Here is an 18618-nt window from a genome sequence, read left to right as displayed (position 1 = left end):
CCCATTTCATGATACCCAGCAAGGGAAGCGGACGCAGCACCAAGATTTCCTCCAGCCCTTCAAAGCCGAACAGATTTCCCCATTAATACAGCCTCTATTTCCAAAATCCCCCATGTAAAAAGCAGCTCCCATGCCTAAGGCAGCTCCGAGCCCAGGGGCAGCGCTGGCACGGGCCTCAGTTGCTACCCCCTAATTGCCAAGTGCAGGCAGGGGGGTCAGGGTGCATCCCTGCCCGTCGATTCATGGCCCTGCCCGCTGGCCCGCGAAGCAGCTGCACGGAAATCTGCCCTCACCGGGATGCGCTCGGGCAAACTACATCCCAGCCTGCCCCAACACCGAAATCCAGATTTTCCCGAGGATGTCTCCTTGCACACAGGATGACGAGCGTCAAAACATGGCTTTCCTCGAAGGCTCCTGGGGATTTCTTTTCTTTGCTTCACTAAATATAAGTTTTTTCAAGCCGTCATAAATCATCTCCTGCCAATTCATTTTTTCCCAGTCGCAAGCATCGCTTAGGGCATACAAAAACACCCAAGGTGGCTCTAAAATGTAGCGAGCTGGGGAGCTGCCTGCCTCAACGCCTGGGCCCGCCCGTGCCCCAAGCCCCCCCAGGGCCAGAGCATCTCTAACGTATGGCAGAGATTTAGGACCCCATCAGAGTGCAGGGAGGCCCATAAGCACTTCTGCTATAAATTACAGCCCTGCGGGGGCTGCCCCAATTCCACCAGTCCTGCATCAGGTCTCCGAGGAGGCGAAGGGGACTTGCAGAGCCATTCCAACTCAGCCACCTTCCCCAGCAAAAAAAAGAAAGTGCAACCCCCAAATTTTCGCCCTCAGAGGAGGTTAGGTTGCTCTCCCTGCGCTGTGACACTTGCAGGTTGTTCAGCGGCTGGCTAGTGTCACCAAAAAATCAATTTTTTCTAATGCTGGGTGCCTGCCTGGTTCCCTGGAGTCTGTGTTCTTTGTAAATCTGTAGTTTTAACTCTTTCTGATGTATTTAGCACTATATGCCGAGACCTGGCACATATAAAGCATGTTTCCCTGTGCCGTGGGCTGATCTGTGCCCCGGGCCTGCTGCATTTGGGCTTGGCCCCAGGGTGCCCAGTTACACCCTCCGTGGAGCTTTATCCATCCTGGCAGGATGCCCTGGTGGAATGGGTGTACTGATGGGATGGGTGTCCTGGTGGGATGGATGCCCTGGTAGGATGGGTGCCCTGGTAGGATGGGTGCCTGGTGCAATCAGTGTCCTGATGGATGGATGCCCTGGTAGGATGGGTGCCCTGATAGGATGGGCATCCTGGTGGGATGGATGTCCTAGTGGGATGGGTGTCCTGATGGGATGGATGTCTTGGTAGGATGGATGTCCCGATGGGATATGCGTCCTGGTGGGATGGGTGCCTTGGTGGGATGGGTGCCTTGGTGGATGGGCGTCCTGGTGAGATGGATGTCCTGGTAGAGATGGGTGTCCTGGCGGGATGGGTGCCCTGGCAGGGTGGCCGTGCCACCCCAGCCCTCCCTGAGCCTGTCCAGGCTCCCGGGACAGCTCTCCAGCGGGAGGAGGAGGAGGGTCCTGAGCTGGCCGGGGACAAGTGCCGGTGCCCGCCGGGGCGGGCTGGGGGGAGCAGCCGCCCCGCAGGGCGGGTGACACGGGGGGGCAGCCGGGCACAGGCGGGGGCGGCGGGGCCGGACGGGCGCCGGTGCTGCGGGGCGGCGCTGGGAGCGGGCAGGCAGGTGGCAGCAAATCCTTATGGAAGCGCTCGGCTGCACCGAGCCGGCGGCTGCCCGCCCCGGGGGGAGCCTGCTCCTGCGGGCGGCGGGGTGCCCTCCCCTCTGCACCGGGTGCCCAGGGTGCCTGTCCCCTCTGCACGGGGTTCCTGTCCCCTGTGCACTGGGTGCCTGTCCCCTGTGCACTGGGTGCCCATCCTCTCTGCACAAGGTGCATGTCCCTTCTGCACTGGGTGCCCGTCCCCTCTGCACAGGTGCATGTCTGCTCTGCACTGGTGCATTCCCCTCCGCACAGGTGCCTGTCCCTCTGCACAGGGTGCCCGTCCCCTCTGCACAGGGTGCATGTCTGCTCTGTACTGGGTGCATTTCCCCTCCGCACAGGGTACCCGTCCCCTCCACACAGGGTGCCCGTCCCCTCTGCACAGGGTGCATGTCTGCTCTGTACTGGGTGCATTTCCCCTCCGCACAGGGTGCCTGTCCCCTCTGCACAGGGTATATTTCCCCTCCGCACCGTGCACGTGTCCGCTCTGCACTGGGTGCACAGGGTGCCCGTCCCCTCTGCACAGGGTGCACGTCCCCTGAGGACAGGGTGCATTTCCCCTGTGCACACGGTGCATGTCCCCTCTGCGCTGGGTGTATTTACTCCCTGCACAGTGCGGGTGTCCTCTCTGCCCAGGGTGCATGTCCTCCCTGCACACGGCGCTTGTCCCCTCCGCACAGGGCGTACGTCCCATCTGCACAGGGTGCCTGTCACGTGTGCGCAGGGTGCTCGTCCCCTCTGCACACCGTGCATAGCTCCTCTGCACAGGGTGCACATCCCTTCTGCACAGCGTGCACGTCCCCTCTGCACGCAGTGCACGTCCCCTTTGCACAGGGCGCACGGGGTGCCTGTCCCCTTTGCACAGGGCGCACAGGGTGCCTGTCCCCTTTGCACAGAGCTTATGCCAGCGCCAGTCAGGGCCGTGGAGACATATCAGCCTCATGGGGCTCATGCAGAGCGGTGCTGAGCACAGCCCCCTGGGGTGCTGCACCCCACTGCCGGGCTGCCTGGCTGAGTGTGCACCCAGGACACCCCTGCCCCAGCTCCCCTGGGTGCCCAGGGGAGATGCACGGTCACCTCAAACCACCTCTGCAAGCTGAGCTGTGCTTGTCTTTGAGGGGCTGGATAAAGCACACCAGCCGCTTCTTGCATCAAGCCTTTATTCCCATCACCCTCCCACTATACGCAGCTGTATGCAGGCTGAGAGCAGCTCCTGCTTCACTAAAAAGTAGATTTTTTCCATAGAAAATACTCTTGAAGTGACCAGAAAGCCCCTGGTCACCTCACTGAGAGGAGCTAAGTGCAGAGCCAGGCGCTGGGCACATCCCAGGCCAGCGCCTCCCATGGGTGCCTGCACCCATCCCACCGGTCTGGTGGCTTTCCTCACCCCAAATCACACCTGGGGAGGCTGGAAAGGGCATTCAGGCTGGGGGTCCACGGCTCTCAGGCAGCTGCTGCTGCCAGACGGGTGCGCAGGCAGAACTATGAGCAGGCAGGGGAGGCTGGCAGCGGGAGGGTGCGGAGGTGCATGCCCACGTACCACCCTGGCACGCCGCTGGGAACAGAGAGCGGTTGATGCCTGGGGTGCTTCCTGAGAGGGGAAACCCCATCCGTGCCCCAGCTTTGTTTCTGGTGCAGGATGTGGGTGCTCGGCCCCAGGGGGGGCTCACCCCGCAGCCCCTCCGCTGCACTGGCCGGGGTCGCAGCCGTTGCTGCACCAGGCTCCAGCATCAGGGCAGTCAGCCCCCCGGCAGTCTTGTTTTCCAGCAAAGCATCGTCCCATGAGATTTATTGTTTTGTAAATGCATTTAGGGCAAGGCAGGCCCTTAAACCCCCATCTCCAGCGCTAAGCCTCTGTTGCAACAGCCAGCACTAGGAGGCTGCTCAGGCAGAAGACACACACTAATGCAATAAGGCAATGCATTTAAAAGGCAAATGGGTGCCGAGCTGGGTGTTGCTTTTCTCACTGGCGAGGCTGGGCAACTACTGCAGAGCCACGTGCTGAAGCTGGGCAAACCTTTGGGGAAGGGGTGAGCGGCTCCCCTGGGTGCCTGGAGCATCCCCGGGCGCTGGGGACTGGTATTGCCATCCTCCCCCCTTGCAGACACCACACTTTGTGCCACCCAGCCTGGCAGAAAGGACCGCATGGGTATCCAAGGGCCTCCATTTTGGGGTTGCCCCAGCATTTTGCTTTTTAAATTCATCCTCCCCCTGGTGCCTGGCCACCAAGGGCTGGAGGAGACATCCCTGCCAGGCTGAGCTGTCCCCCTGCCCAGAGAGGCAGGGAAGGGGTGACGGCAGCAGGGTGCCAGCCCTGGCAGCGGGGCTGGGAACCTGCCTCCGCAGCAGGGCACACCCAGGGGAGGTGTACAGGCAGGCAGGGGCAGCCACCCCAGCCAGCGGCAGGGGCTCCTGCGCATAAAAAGTGACTCTTTTCACTTGGCAGAGACTTTGGAAGCAAAACACAGCCCACACACCTTCCCATGCCCCCGCAGCACTCCCAGCACCCACCACCCTGCAGCCACCCACTATCAGGGCAGCCGAGCGCTGCATTTAACCCACCCAGGGCTTATTCACAGCTACGGTCGTCTGGTCTCCTGAGCCTGGAGGTCATCACAGCTCCAAGCAAGGTGCTCCCCAAAAACGGGCTGGAAAAAGAGTGCTCGGAGGTCATGCCCAGGGCAGGAGGAGCCAGGCACAGTAGCTGGAAGTATTTGGCATAGGGAAGGCTGCAAATGGATTGGGGTTTGCAAAGCATGAGCTCTTGGGGAGGGGGTGTCCCTGCCCATGAGACAGCCATGTCCCCACTGGGGTTCAGCCAGATGCCTTCCAGCAGCAGCTCAGGGCGGGCAAGCTGCCAGCCCACGCCACCCTCCCACCCACCACGCTTGTTCCCACAAGCTCTTTCACCCAGAGGAAGCCTCAGGGTGTGGGAGCCCCAGGGTGGTGCAGAGACACGTGCCACAAAGCCGAAGAGAGGCAGGAGGGGGCTGGAGCCCCCCCCGCCACTGCCTGCCCCAACCCCCGGGCACATCACCCCCATCCTCACCAGGGGACCAGCACCTTAAAGAAGCCCAGAGCCACCCCACGTGCAGGATGAGGTCCATCCCCCACCCCGGGAACCTGCTTTTCTCCCCCAGAGAGATGCAGAGCCCACTCAGGGAAGGCCATGGGGGTGTTTGCGAGCAACCCTCCACCACCCCAAGGTGACAATTCCCATACAGGAATTGAGCAGCGACAGGGCTCAGCCTCCAGCCCAGCCCGACAGCAGCACTCGTACCTCCAGCCAAACGCCTTTATTTCCATCCAGTTTCACCAGTGGTACAGAAAATACAAAACATGAAAAAATAGGCTTTTTTTGTGCCCCCCACCCCCCCCCATCCCTGAAGCGTGCCGGCTATTTACAGGCGAGGGGAGCAGCTCAGTGGCAGCAGCTGCACTTGCTGCTGGCCGGCTCCTTGCACACGCAGCCCTTGGCGCAGTTGCTGCAGCTTGCGGGGCAGCAGGAGCAGCAGCCTGGGGAGGGGACACACACACACAAGAGTTAGGGGGTGGGTGGGAAGGGATGGGGGTCCCATGGGGCAGGGGTACCCTATGGAGAGAGGGAAGCACCACCCACCCCCACCTCCCCCCCGGACAGGGCTGTGATCCCAATGGGGCAGTGGTTGGGGGAATCTCCATGGGGTTCTACAGGGCAGGGGCACCCCCCACAAGTGGGAGCGGGGGGGGGGGGGGGTCTCCAGGGGCAGGGAAGAGGGAAGGACCCCCATGAAGGTCCTACAGGGCAGGAGCACCCCCCCAAAGGGGAGCGGTGGGGTCTCCATAGGGGGTCCTACAAGGCAAGGGGGTGTTCTCTATGGGGCAAGGGTCAGGAGGTCCCCATGGGTGTCCAACAGGGCAAGGAGGGGTTCCCCTATGGGGCAGGGAGGTGCCCATGAGGGTCCAACAGGACAAGGGCAGCCCCCCCTAGGGAAAGGCTGGAACCCCCCCCCCCCCCCCCGGCTGAGCCCCCCCACTCACTCTTGCGGCAGCCCCGGCAGCGGCAGTTCTTGCACTTGCAGGACCCGGCGCAGGAGCAGGAGTCACCTGGGGCGGGAGAGCGGCCGTCAGCCGGGGCCCGCCGGGACGGGACGGGACCGGCCGGGCACAGCCGGGACGGGACACTTACCGGCTGCACACGTGCAGTCCTGGGGGTCCATGGCTCGGTCGGCTCGGCTCAGGCTCGGCTCAGGCTCGGCTTAGGCTCGGCTTAGGCTTGGCTTAGGTGGGCTCGCAGCAGTACGGACTCCCGCCGGCCGCCCGGTATTTATGGGGTGGAGGCGCGGGGCGGTGCTCGGCGCTGCGCACGGCGGGGCGGGCCGTGCGCACCGGGGCCGTGCTCACCCGGGGGCCGTGCTCACCGGGTGCCGGGCCGTGCTCACCCCGGGGCGGTGCCGTGGGGCCGTGCTCAGCCGGGGCCGTGCCGTGCTCACCCCGGGTCACGGCCCTGCCCGCCCCCCCCCCCCCCCCCCCCCCCCCCCCGCCCGGCTCCCAGCCCGCTTTGGGGAGGTCAGGGGGTCCCAGCCGCACCCCTTTCTGCCACCCCCCCCCCCCCCCGGCAGGGTGCTGCATCCCGGGGGGCCAAGATGCTGGAAGATGCCAAGGGAGGGTGACAGCGCTGGCATGGCGCTGCCGCCAGCTCCTGCACATTTGGGACAGCCTTGTGACACCGCCTGGCCCTTGCCAGCCCCATGTGCCCGACGCTGGGGTGCGGCTGTGCCCCCCCACCCTTGGGGAGGCCATGGGATGCATGTGGCTGTCCCCGAGGATCACAGTCTCAGCGTCCTGCTGGAGAGCGGGGTGGTCCCGGGGTGGCCCCCGTGGGGCTGGGGTGCTGGGCTGGCCCCCCAGGAGGGGTGAGCACAGGGGTGCAGCACCAGGATGCAGCGCGGGAGCGTGGCATGGCCGGCCAGCGGCTGCTGGGAATCACGGCTTCACAGCGCTGGCAGCGCCGGTGGGTTTTCCCCCTTGTTGCGGTGTTGACGTGCTGACAAGCTTCCACCGCCCCGCTCGTGCCCGCGGCCAGCTTGGCACCCAGCACGGAAAACAGCGGCTGGGCCAGGGACAGGCTGTCCCCGTGCCTGCGCCCGGTGCTCTGGGTGGTGGTGTTGCAAACGGGGCAAGCCTGGGCTCAGAGCTGGCGCTGCGGATGGGCTCCCTCCCCGTGGAGCCCAGGCCAGCGGGCCCTGGGACCAGGAGAGGTCGGTGGCCCCGGGAGGTTGTGCCAGGGAACAGCTTGTGCTTGTTTGCAAAAATACAGAGGGTTTTTTTTTTTTCCTGGCAGTGTTTTGCAGGCAGCAGCGAGGGAGCGTAAATAGGAGGCTAAGCCAGCAGGCATTGCGCTCACCACTGGCGGAGCAGGAAAGGAGAGAAGTGAAATCACGGTGCACGTGTGGCCTTACTGCACATAAACAGGGGTTGTGAAATCGCTTCCCAGACACCCCCCCAGTGCAGTGCTGCGGGCTGGTGCTGCCCTCCCGGCTCTCCCCTCCGGCGGGGATGGGCTCTGCTGCACCTCTGTTTGAAGAGAGGAGAGCCCCCCGCCACCCAAAATGGGGACGTGCACCCCAACAGGAAAGTGGGGGGGTGAGTGTGCGGGGGCAAGGCTGCAGGGGAGGCAGGAGAATTCCCAGATTTCTGGGAATCCTGCACGTCACCCATGGCAGGGCTGTGCCGGATCCTGGGACACGTGGTCCTGGGCCCCCCGTCACTGCGAGCAGGAAAGGGCAGCGCGGCATCCCCACAGGATCATGCGTGGAGCTGGGACACGAAAAGAGCCCGGAAAAAGCCCTATTTCCCAATCAGGGCATTTCCACTGAATAATGAAGTCACCCTGCAGCAGGACAGGGAGGGATGAGCCACGTCTCCCCCGAGGCGTGGGCTTGCCGAAATGCCAGGGTGCAGGGCATGTGCCAGACATCAGCGGGGAGAGGGGACCTTGGGGGATTTTCCCGCGTCGCTTCTGGTGCTCCGATTTCCCAGGGCTGGCAGGGAGTAGTTAATCCCGAGGCTGAGCCCATGTAAGAGGAGTGCCAGGTTCAACTGTGATTTTATAGCAGCCATAAAGTGAGCAGAGGAACCGCAGCTTGCCAGCACAGGTCTCGGGGCTCCGAGCTGGGCTGCCGGGACCCCCGTCTGCCCCCCACTTCCCACACAAGCAGGGAACAGCATCCGATACGCTGCTGTGGGGCACTGGCACAGGGCAGAGCCATGGGGCAGGACCGATGCAAACCCACTGGGGACAGCGAGGCTGGAAGGATGCTGTCAGCCCCACTGGTTAAACCACATGTTGGGGGATAAATCCCATTAGCGACCTCTCCTTCACGCTTGTTGTGGGCTCACCAACAACGGTTTTGCGTGGTTGGCACTTAAATCTCTCTGGGTAGGAAGGAATAAAGATAAGCCTGATATTTGCAGATGGAGTTTAGTTTGAAGCTCCGGAGCTGGGGCTGCAGCCTGCCTGCGGCATGCCTGCCCTGCCCTACATTCAGCTGGCGTAGGGACGTGCTTTACGCCCGTCAGAAGCGTGGGGTGATGGTGACATCTCAGGGGACGCCCTGGGGGAAGAGCCCTCCTGGAGCAAAGGCGTATCCCCTGGGGATTGGCATCGCGAGCAGCCGGTGGGCAGGGGTACCCTTGCCTGTGCCAAAACCCTGGCTGAGTCCTGGCAGCGGTCGCTGGACAGGTCAGGAAAGGTTTTGCAGCTAAAAAGAGGCCATGAAAGGCTGCGTTTGGGGAGTGTGGGGACAGGCAGGACCCCTCGTGTGTCCTGGGAAGCAACACGGTGCCACGTGCAGTGTCCTGGCAGCGGCGTGGCTGCGCTTGGGCAGGGCGAGCATCACACCCCGGCATGGGCATCACAACCCATTGTGGGCATTGCACCCTGGCACGGGCATCGCATCGCATCGCGGGCATTGCACCCTGGCATGGGCATCGCACCCATCATGGTCATCACATCCCGTTGCAGGCATTGCACCCTGGCATGGGCATCCCATCGCGGGCATTGCACCCCGTTGCAGGCATTGCACCCTGGCATGGGCATCCCATCCCATTGTGGGCATTGCACCCCATTGCAGGCATTGCACCCTGGCATGGGCATTGAACCCCATTGCGGGCATTGCATTGCATCACATCGTGGGCACTGCACCCCATCGCAGGCATTGCACTCCATCACGGGCATCGCACCCCATTGCGGGCATTGCCCCCTGGCATGGGCGTTGCAACCCATCATGGTCATCGCATCCCATTGCAGCCATTGTACCCTGGCGTGGGCATCGCGCTCTTTCACAGGCATCACACCCTGGCATGGGCATCGCATCCCATTGCAGGCATTGCACCCTGGCATGGGCATCTCAACTCATCGCGGGCAACGCATCCCCTCGTGGACATCGCACCCTGGCATGGGCATTGCACCCCATTGCAGACATTGCACCCCATCGTGAGCATCACACCCCGTGGTGGGCATCCAGGTGACCTGGGGCTCCCCGCAGAAGCACCCTGCCAGGCTGGCAGAGGTGGCGGGGGGATAAGCAGGGTGGTTCTTCCAGCCAGTTCAACTAAACTGCTGGGAGGAAAACTAAACCCGTTCCCCCGCCGCCCCACCTGCCGTGGAAATGTTACCCCTGGAAATGGGCAGGGCTGCAGCAGTTATTACGCTGTCGGTGAAAGCTTGTAATAACGAGTCGCTCATTAGCCTGGAGGATTTCTGGTGGAGGAGAGAGCATGGGATTTGCCCTTGGGTAACAAAAGGGCGGAGAAAAAAAATCCCTATAAATTACCTTGTTGTGCAGGGAAAGTGTAAAAACAAGAGTCAGAGCTGCTGGCAGGGAGGGCAGAGCCAAGATTGGAAGAAAGGAGCAAAAATAAGACGCGGGCTCTTTGCCATGACCCCCCAAACACACTGCCCTCCCGCTCCCCAGGGAAACCGCCTCGTCCAACAGAAGTGCCAGGTTCCTTATAGACCTTTATATACACATCACTTTATTTAGGTAGCTTATTACACATCGTGCGTGACAAACACTATCTGAACACATATATAAAAAAAAAAAAAACTCCAACATACACAATAAGGTTATTCTTCTTCGGCCCCCCAGATGTGCAGCACCCCCAGATGCGCAGCACCCCCAGATGTGCGGCCGGGGGTCCCTATTTGCAGCAGCTGCACTTGGCGGAGGGGGGCCCCTTGCAGACGCAGCCCTGCGCACACTTGGCACATCCCGCCGGGCAGCAGGAGCAGCAGCCTGCGAGGGGGAGAAAAATAAGTTGGGGATGTTCCCGGGGGGGTTCTCAGGGGGGGTTGGGGGGGTCCGCTGGGGATGGCTGGTTTGGAGACCTCCCACCGACCCCTGTGTCCTCCCCTTTTAGCAGCATCCCCGTCCCCGGCGGCGTCTCCCAGGGTGTTTTTGCATTCAGGGCCGGCACTGGGGAGGCAGCAGGAGGGTGCGGGACCCCCAGGGGCTCACCGGGGCCCCCCCAGCCCCTCTCTGTGCGAACCCTCCCGCCCACAGCTCTGCCCAGGGGTGATGGCATCAGGAGCAGCCGGAAGAAATCCCGGTGCCGGTTTCCTCTCGGGGCATCCCCTTGCGCTGAGCCCGAGGTGCCAGCGAGGGGTACACTGAGTTTTGGGTTATGCTGGGTGGCTTGTATTGCCTGGCGGGGGGGCGGAATTTGCCCTGTGCTCCTTTGGGGGCAAAAAAATAGAGGAGGAATAAACTCAACTCTGGCAGTGCTGAGCCTGATTTGATTCAGTGTGTCCAGGGATGTGTAGTGAAAACCCCCACGAGTGTTTCTGCCCGCCCCGTGGGGCTCGGGGACCCCCCCATACCTTTTTTGCACGATGTGCATTTGCAGTTTTTGCATTTGCAGTTGTCCCCGCAGGTGCAGGTGCCACCTAAAACACAGAGAAAAGGAGAAAAGGGGTTGAGAGGAGGTGGTGGGAGGGGATCCCCACATCCCCGGGGATCAGCAGGGATGCTCCGGGACGAGGGCTGCGAGGGGAGCATTGCCGCCTCTCCGAGCATCCGCTCTCCGGCAGCGCCGGCTGGGGCTGATGCTTCGGCCTCGCTCAGCGGGGAGGTCACGGCATTCCCGGCCTCTTCCCGGTGAGATGATCCAGATGTGACACCGCAACGCTGGGAGAGGATTTCAGCAGCCGGCCCGGCCAGGATGAGAGCATCGGGGATGGTGGAGGAGGCCGGCGGGCGGGAGCGTCGGTGGTCCCGCCGGGATGCTCCGGCTCCCGCAGCCCCCCGGGGCCGAGGCGGAGGGAAGCGCTGGCTTACCCGTGGCACAAGGGCAGTCCTGGGAGTCCATGTCTGCCTGGGCTGGGTGCCGGCTGTCAGACGCGTTGGGCGATGGGAAGAGCGGCTTTGGCAGGACTCGCAGCCGCCTCCTATTTATCCTTGGCCAGGCGAGAGCGAGTGCAAAACCTCCGCCCCTCGCAGCCTGCGCACGGCTCAGCCCGGCACCTGCCCCGGGCACTGCTGATTCACTCCCCGGGTGGCAGGGCAGGACCTGGGGCTCCCACGTCCCCCCTCCCCGGGGTGCCGGTGGCAGCAGGGAAGGCTGTCTGGGTGACCACCGCTCTCTGCTGAGACGTTGGGAGGGGTGCAGAGAACGGCCAGCTCTCATCACACGGATGGCACCTGCCTTGGGAGCGCTGCTCTGCTCCCAGGGGCCGGGGGGCTGAGGGGGTGCACCCAGGGAGGCCCCCACAGCCCAGCCCTTTGCCACAATCATTCTGCCAAGCCCCCAGATGTCTCGGGGGGGGATGCATTGATCCCGGGGCTGCCACTGCCGCCAGGAACTCTCAGCCCCCTCCTGCCAGAGCTGACACAGTGGGGTGATGGGGAGCTGGCACAGCGGGGTGACAGAGATGCGGTCCCTGCCCCAGACCCTGTCCCATGGCTTCAACACCCTCCCCGCGAGCGGGAGCAGCAACAAGCTGGACTGGCCTGGCCGGAGCCTGCCGTGCCCTCCCAGCGCCCCAGGACGGCAGCACCCACGTCCCCTCGGCGCCGCGCATGGCACCCCGGGGGCCCCGTCTCCTTCCCGGCTGCGGTGCTCCGTCCCACTCGTCTGAATTAATTTCCGCGTGCCGTTAGCCGGGTGTGCAGGGGAGGAGGGTGGCGGGCGAGCTGCCATCACCCTGGTCAACTCCTCCGGCGGGTTTTACCCACCCACTCGAAAAAGCAGTGAGGGTTTGGGGTGGAAGGCGCAAAAAGGATTATGCTTTCTGAGATTTTGGGTGCAGGGAGGGACTGCCCCATGGCCAGGAGGTATTGCCAGCTGTGGAGCATCCTTCCTCCTCACCTCTGGGGATTTTGTGTGCTCCCTGGTGTCGGTGGTACCCCAGCTCAGCTGCCCCATGCTCTGAACCTCCTTTGCTTTGGGATTTTATCCTGGTTGGGCTTTTGCCTGCGGTGCCTAGCTAAGGCGGTTTGTCGGAGGTGATGCTAATCCAGCCGAAACAGCGGGCCAGGGAGTATTTTTACCACCCAGCTGTCTGGGCATGTTCAGAGCTTGTTGGGTGACCTGGTGGGGAGTGGTGCCAGCGCCCCGACTCGGCGTCTCCTCCAGCCCAGCCAGGACAGGGTGGGAAATCGGTACGTAAAAGCCTGAGGAAGGCAGAGCCGATGGGCCCCTTCCTCGCCCTCGCTGCCCCAGCAGCGGCTCGTCGGTGCCCCGGCGTGCCAGCCCTGCGGTCGTGTGAGCGTCACGCTGCTGGTGATGCACCGGGGTGTGATGGCAGGGGATGGTGCCAGGGACCAGGCGCGTGCCAAGGGCGTCAGTCGCTCCCATGGGAGCAGGGAAACACAAACGTGCCGGGGAACACACGTGCGAGTGGCCACCCATCGGCCCCGGCTATGGCCCCCTGCGCTGCAGGTGTCACGGCAGAGGAGGGACATCTCCTTGGGGTCCTGCACCTTGGGGTGCTCTGCTCCTCAAATAATGAGCCGAGCACTCCTGCGGTGCAGGAATATGCCCAGGGAAATGCTTCCAGCCATGTCGTGATGGATGCATGGGGAACAGCAATGCCACCGCGGCATCTGCTGTGTCCTCCTGCACCGCCTGGCACCCTTGGCCACCCAGGCAAAGCCATGGCGTTGGCAGATTGCCCCTGTCCCCGGCTGGTGGTGGCCCAGGGATGCGGGGACAGGCGGCCCCTCCAAAGTGGTCCTTCTCGTCCAGCCTGGGGGGAGGACATGAAGCCCACGCCGGGGGAACAGAACAACGTCGGCTGCACTGTGCAATGTCTGCCACAAAAGGATGGGGTGGAGGAAAAGCTCTCCAGCACCTATTCTCAGCTTGGACCCCAGCCCTTTTTCCCTTCTTTTCTTCTTTTCTTTGCAAGAAGGAAAAAAGCATCTTCCAGGTGATGCAGGACTGGGGGTCAGGGCTCTGGGAGTTCTTGTATTGCTCCTGGTCCGTTCTGTAATTAATTTGGGATAGGGCTGGAGCGGTGGGTTGTCAATCGGACACGCATCAGCCGGCCACCTCCAGGAGCAGCCTGTAATTGGGGTGATGAGCTGCAGAGCCAGGACCCCAGGGAGACCTTCCTGCTTCTTAAATACCCCCTGTTACAAGGCCCTGCAAGCCCCAGTTTGCCTTCTGGCCCCTGCCCCCATTTGCTGGGAGAGCCTGGGGGTTCCCCATCATTTAAATAAGCCTGATGCTGCTCCCCAGAGCCGAGCAAAACGGGCAGCATCCCTGTGCGGCAATTATTCGCCAGCCCTTGCCATGCCAGAGCTGTACCCTTGGCAGCCATGTCCCCTGCGTGGGATTCCTGTCTCTGTCCCCAGGCACATCCGTGGCAATCACCTCGAGATTGCCGGGCAAATTAACACGGGTGAGTCAGCGGGATGCTCCGGCGCTCCAGGCACAGCCGGAGATGACGCTCGGCAGTGGGATGGTGATGGCTGAGCCGGGGTAATGGCTCTGCAGGGCATGGCAGGGACAGGGCTCTCCGGAAAGGAGTGAAGGAGGCTGGCAGCCTTCAGAAGGTGCGGTGGAGGCACCCGTCCCTGCGACAGGCACCTACGACACCCGGGGTGACTGGAGCCGATTGCCGCAAGCCACGGGACGGTGCTGGGGCTGGTGCTGGCGACTGGCAGTGACTCAAGGCCGGTGCCAGGCAGGCGAGGAGGAAGGGGCAGCAGCCGGCTCCCGAGGCGGTGACCTGGCACAGGTCTGCTCTGACTCCTCGCTGAAGGACGTGCGGCTCCAGTCACCCACGGTCACGCAGCGGCACGTGATGAACCTGCTCCTGCCTCCAGTTGCCCGTGATTTTCTGCAGGCACCCCAGCACATCGCCTTCAGGGACCCTGCGGATGACTGCAGGTCCCCCTCTCCCCTCTCCGAGTGCACGTGTCTCCCCAAAGCACTCGCTCCGGGCTCGTTGTCCCCTCCCGAGCAGTGCCGGGTTCGGTGACCCGTCCTTCGCCCAGATACAACGTCCCACGCAGCCGCGGGGCTCCGCTGGCAAAGCACTATGGCTCAAATCGGTACAGACCACGGGCAGGGATGCCAGGGAGCTGCGAAACCAGCGTGGGCACAGCACGGAGAGCTCGGGGGGCAGTCCCTGGGGGTACGCTGCCCCTCACCGTTGCCTGCTGCTTGCCAGGCAGGCTGCTGATGCTCCGTGGCACCCCAGCCGTGCAGGGCACCCAGGGGTGCCCCCAATGCTGCGGCAGCAGTGAGGGCAGCTCAGCTCTGCCCGCTCCAGCTGCCTGTTTGTGTTGAACCCTGGGCAGGACAGCCACGGCTGGCTGGGTGCAAGGAGCCATAACCCACCTGGGATCAGCCTTTCAAACCGAAACAGAGAAAATAAGGGGGCTTATGCATCCCCCCTAGCACCCAGCAAACACAGAGCACACTCGAAACGCTGAAAGCCGGCGGGAAGCCATGGGAGCGATCACTGCTTGGAAAGCAGGCTTGGCTTTTATTTGACGGGTATCTCAGGTTATTATTTGCTGATGATAAACAAGTGTTTAAAACACGGGAAATAGGTGCTGACGTTGTTTTGTTTTGCCAGCGCTTGCCAGCCCTTTGGCAGAGGAGGAAGAGGATGAATCACCCCTCGCCTGCCCCGGGAAGCCGTTCCCAACTGCTCCTCATGTGCATAGGCAAAGCCTTGGAAACCATTTGGGAGTGAAACCGGATCGGTGGGGTGACCTCATGCTGTGGAGGCTTCTTTTTTTTTCCCAGAAAACTTGTTCTGGTCTCAGTGGCAGACATGAGCTAAGCCCATCGTCTGCTTTCCCTCCTCGCTCCTTCCCCAGGAGCTGCCCGCTTTCCTGCCAAACCCCTGCCTGCACCTTGATCACAGCTTTGGGAAAAATATATCCTAGCTGGTGCTTCTCCAGATGCTCAGCTATTGGCGAAGACACGGCGTGTCTGCATTTACCTGGGTAAATGCCCTCCTGGGTGGGCTTCGCTGGCCCACGATCACGTCTGTAGCAATAGAAACACACCTTCGGCGAGGGCCCGCTCGCAGCGGGAAGGGGATGAGCAGATTTTCATTAAGCAGGAATTGCACCGCGTGCAATACTGCAACGCTTTCACAACCCTGCAGCACGCTTTGATGTGGGTCTGTTTGGGAGCCGCCTTGCAACCCAGCCGGCTGCGCTAGGGCTGGGACTCCCAAGTCCGGGTTTCTGAGCCAGGCTCACCTGCTGGCTCATCCTATGGCTCCGGGCAAGGGCTTGAAATTTATTCTGTATTTCTTATCTGGAAATGAGCTATCAATATTACCTTCCCCTTCAAAAACCAGTGCGGAGAGGGTGGTGATTTGCTAATTATTTATTCTTAGGGGGAAGGGAAAGGAAGAAATGCTGAACCGATGCCGTGCAATTGGGTCCAGGAGGGTGAGCCTGACCTCGCAAACTCCCCGCTGGTTTTGGGGTGTGCATCCCGAGAGACCCCGGCAAAAGGCGGGAGCTCCCACCCGGAGGTACGGGGTTTTGGGGCCGGGCGATGTGTGTTCAGGCACGTCTGGAAGATGAAAGGGCTGATTCCTCTTTTGATCATGAAATTCTCATAAATGTTAATGGGAATTACTTCGAGGTCTAACGAGGGCAGAATTGCAGCCCCCAAGGGGAGGAAAGGGGGTGAGGACCAACGAAGCTTTGGCTGGGAAATAAAAGGGCTCGTATTTACCTTGTCTCCCACCTGCAAGAGCAGAGTACCAGTGGGACCGGGGCTGCCCAGCATCCCTGCAGACCCTCCTGGGAAAGGGGGTCCCCAGGTGTCCCCCACCTTGCCCAGTACTGCTGGCACCTGCACGGACAGTCTTTAAGCATCACCTTAACTCTAGGCATCATTTTAACTCACAAATCTAATGCTTTCCCGGTGTACAATTTGGATTTTCTTCTTTTTCTTTGTTTTTTTTTTTTCCCCCTACATCTTCCCTTCCCTTTTGCGTCTTTCAGGTTCCCACAGACTTCAAACTCACCTGCTCCAACTACTCGCCGCCTCCCCCGGCTGAAACGTGACCTGAAGTTTCCAAGTATCGTTACCTTGGGCATATTTAATTATTTTATTCCCCTTTAGTTGCTAATTAGAAGCCAAGAGTAGAGGGGATGAGTAATCCCCTGGGATGTCGAGTAGACACTTGCCTGAGCTTGCAAAGAAAACACCAACCCCCTCGGTATAAAGGCGTGAAATAAAAGGATGTGATATTTTCCTTGATGTCTTCATAGACCTGCTCCTGAGATCCAGAGATCGTGGTTGTCTAATCCGGGAATGATTCACGCAGCCGCTGCGCCGGATCCTGCCTTCCCCGAGAGCAGCTACGCTGCTCTCGGGGAAGGCAGGATCCGGCGCAGCGGCTCTTGCCGTCCTCATCCGAAGGCATCTCCCATCCCAGGGATGTGCATGGGACGGGGGGGGAGAAACGCTGCTCCGGCTTGGGCAGCAAACTTGGGATGGGGAAAGCGAAAAGCCCCTGCAGATAGCGAAGCTGGTTTGCTGCTGCTCAGACAGGCTCGGTCTTCACTTTAAGAAGTATTTAGGTGTGCAGATGCAATTGCTCATCCCTCCCTGCTCCCTCCAGCCACATTATCCCCTCCTCAAGGGCTGGGGATGGTTATTTTTGCCAACATTTTCCCAAACTCGCTATCTGAGCACTCCTCAGGGTTTTAGCATCTCAAGCAGGAGGATCCCCTGCCAGGCAGATAAAGGCATCATGAATTTTCGGTTAGATTTGAAGTCTTTGCCAAGAAACAGCTCCTGGGTGGGTGACGATCCTTGTACCTGTTGTGCTATCATGGCCAGCTTCTCTGTGCAACCTGCCTAGAAAGCCAGCAACCAGTGCCAAGCATGTTTTGATTATATTATATTATATTATATTATATTATATTATATTATATTAATAGAATCATAGAATATCTGAAGTTGGAAGGGACCTATAAGGATCATTGAGTCCAACTCCAATATGTTCTATTATATTATGATTGACATATAGATATTTATATTCCCCTAGGAGCTAGAAAAGAGCAAACACTGATCATGGGGCATCGCCTTGCCAAGGCTGTGCAGAGCAGCTCCAGGGTCACGCAGGAAGGAGGACGGCGATGGTCTCTTGCTGGATATTGAGACCCCTGCTCTGGTGACGCAGCCGAGTTCACCCCTCGAGTACGGCCACACCGACCCCGGCCGTACAGCAGCCCCGGCTGCGCAGCAGCGATGCCCGGGGGCTCAGCGAGGATCATAAGGGATTTTCCCCCCTATAAAAGTGGGGAAGGGGAAGGACCCCTGTCCTGAGCGCTGCTGGACGGCTGCGACGTGGTGGTTGCCAAACTCAGGACTGGATGCTGTGCATATAATGTAGACAACAGGCCTTTCAAATGAAGGGAAACGAGTACTTAAAAGTCATGACTTCAGTTTTAAGAGTTTCAGAGCCAGCAAATTCAAAGTGGCAGCTGTAACAGACAACATAATTTAACCGTGTTGCAGACGCACCAAACCCAATACCATAATTAGAGATGCAAAGTAATTTTTACAGCCCAGATCAGACATATTGAGCAAGAAGTTGGGATTTTCATCTATTTACAATTTTACCAGCCTAAAAAGGTCTCCGAGCTCAGTTTTTTCCCCGTTTTGCTCAGTTACATTTGCAGAGCCCTGCGCTGCTGGGAGGGGAGCTGGGGTTTTTCCCTGGGAGGGCAGCAGCATTTGCTGGGCTTGAGCAACTCCCCATTGCCTGCCTGAGTTCACGCTGGTGCTTTGCCTTTGTGCTCCGGTACCCAAACCGGCACCCAGGAGGGGAGACCCACTGCAAGGCTGGCACCGAGACCCACGCTCGCCCAAAACGGATCCACAAAGGGGGAAAAAACCCCCTCTTTAATATGCCGTGTGCGATTGCTGCCTCGTTATCCGCAAATATAATGGCACATTGATAGAGCTGCCAGAAAAACTTGGTAAAAACAATGAAAAAAAAGAGAAAAAGGCGGTTGTCACATTCAGAGTCGCATGATCTCCGCTCGAGCGCTGCCTTTGAGAGCCTTCCTTCGCATGCAGGGCAGGGACGCCGCTGCCAGCCAGGGCTTGGCCGATGCAACAAGTAAATGTGCACTGGGAAGCGCCTGCCAGCTTTCCTAGAAATAAATGAATCTTTGCCTCAATCCGGTGGCCTCTGCAGGGAAGGGCTGTTGTCCCAGCGCATCCTTTTCCAAACCTGCCTCTTGCTGGGACGGGGGTGATAACGTGCCAGTGGATGGCAGGTGCCGGATTCGGGTGCTGGTCGGAGAGTGCGGCGTATTTACGGCACCCGTGAAAGTTAGCGTGTTAAAATTATTTCTTAAACCCAAAATAAT

General features: G+C 60.6%; 1 protein-coding gene across 1 annotated transcript; it reads right to left on the bottom strand.

Moving 5' to 3' along the window:
* Positions 1-9758: 9758 nt before the first annotated feature.
* On the bottom strand, positions 9759-11157 carry LOC127021057 (metallothionein-1). Its single transcript, XM_050903982.1, has 3 exons — positions 11086-11157; positions 10629-10694; positions 9759-10044 (listed from the first exon to the last, which is right to left on the bottom strand). Exons 1-3 carry the CDS (start codon positions 11114-11116, stop codon positions 9950-9952), a joined length of 192 nt encoding a protein of 63 aa, XP_050759939.1. The 5' UTR covers positions 11117-11157; the 3' UTR covers positions 9759-9949.
* Between the last annotated feature and the right edge of the window lie 7461 nt (positions 11158-18618).

This window comes from Gymnogyps californianus, chromosome 12 (assembly GCF_018139145.2).
Source record: "Gymnogyps californianus isolate 813 chromosome 12, ASM1813914v2, whole genome shotgun sequence".
In the NCBI taxonomy this organism is placed as follows: Eukaryota; Metazoa; Chordata; class Aves; order Accipitriformes; family Cathartidae; genus Gymnogyps; species Gymnogyps californianus.
The sequence above is the reverse complement of the archived record's forward strand: the minus strand, read 5'-3'. Positions and strand labels throughout refer to the sequence as shown.

Coding starts and splice junctions, on each gene's coding strand:
- LOC127021057 (XM_050903982.1), bottom strand. CDS start 11,116: ATGGACTCCCAGGACTGCCCTTGTGCCACGG. Junction 10,695..11,085: donor GGACTGCCCTTGTGCCACGG/GTAAGCCAGCGC, acceptor TCTGTGTTTTAG/GTGGCACCTGCACCTGCGGG. Junction 10,045..10,628: donor ATGCACATCGTGCAAAAAAG/GTATGGGGGGGT, acceptor TCCCCCTCGCAG/GCTGCTGCTCCTGCTGCCCG.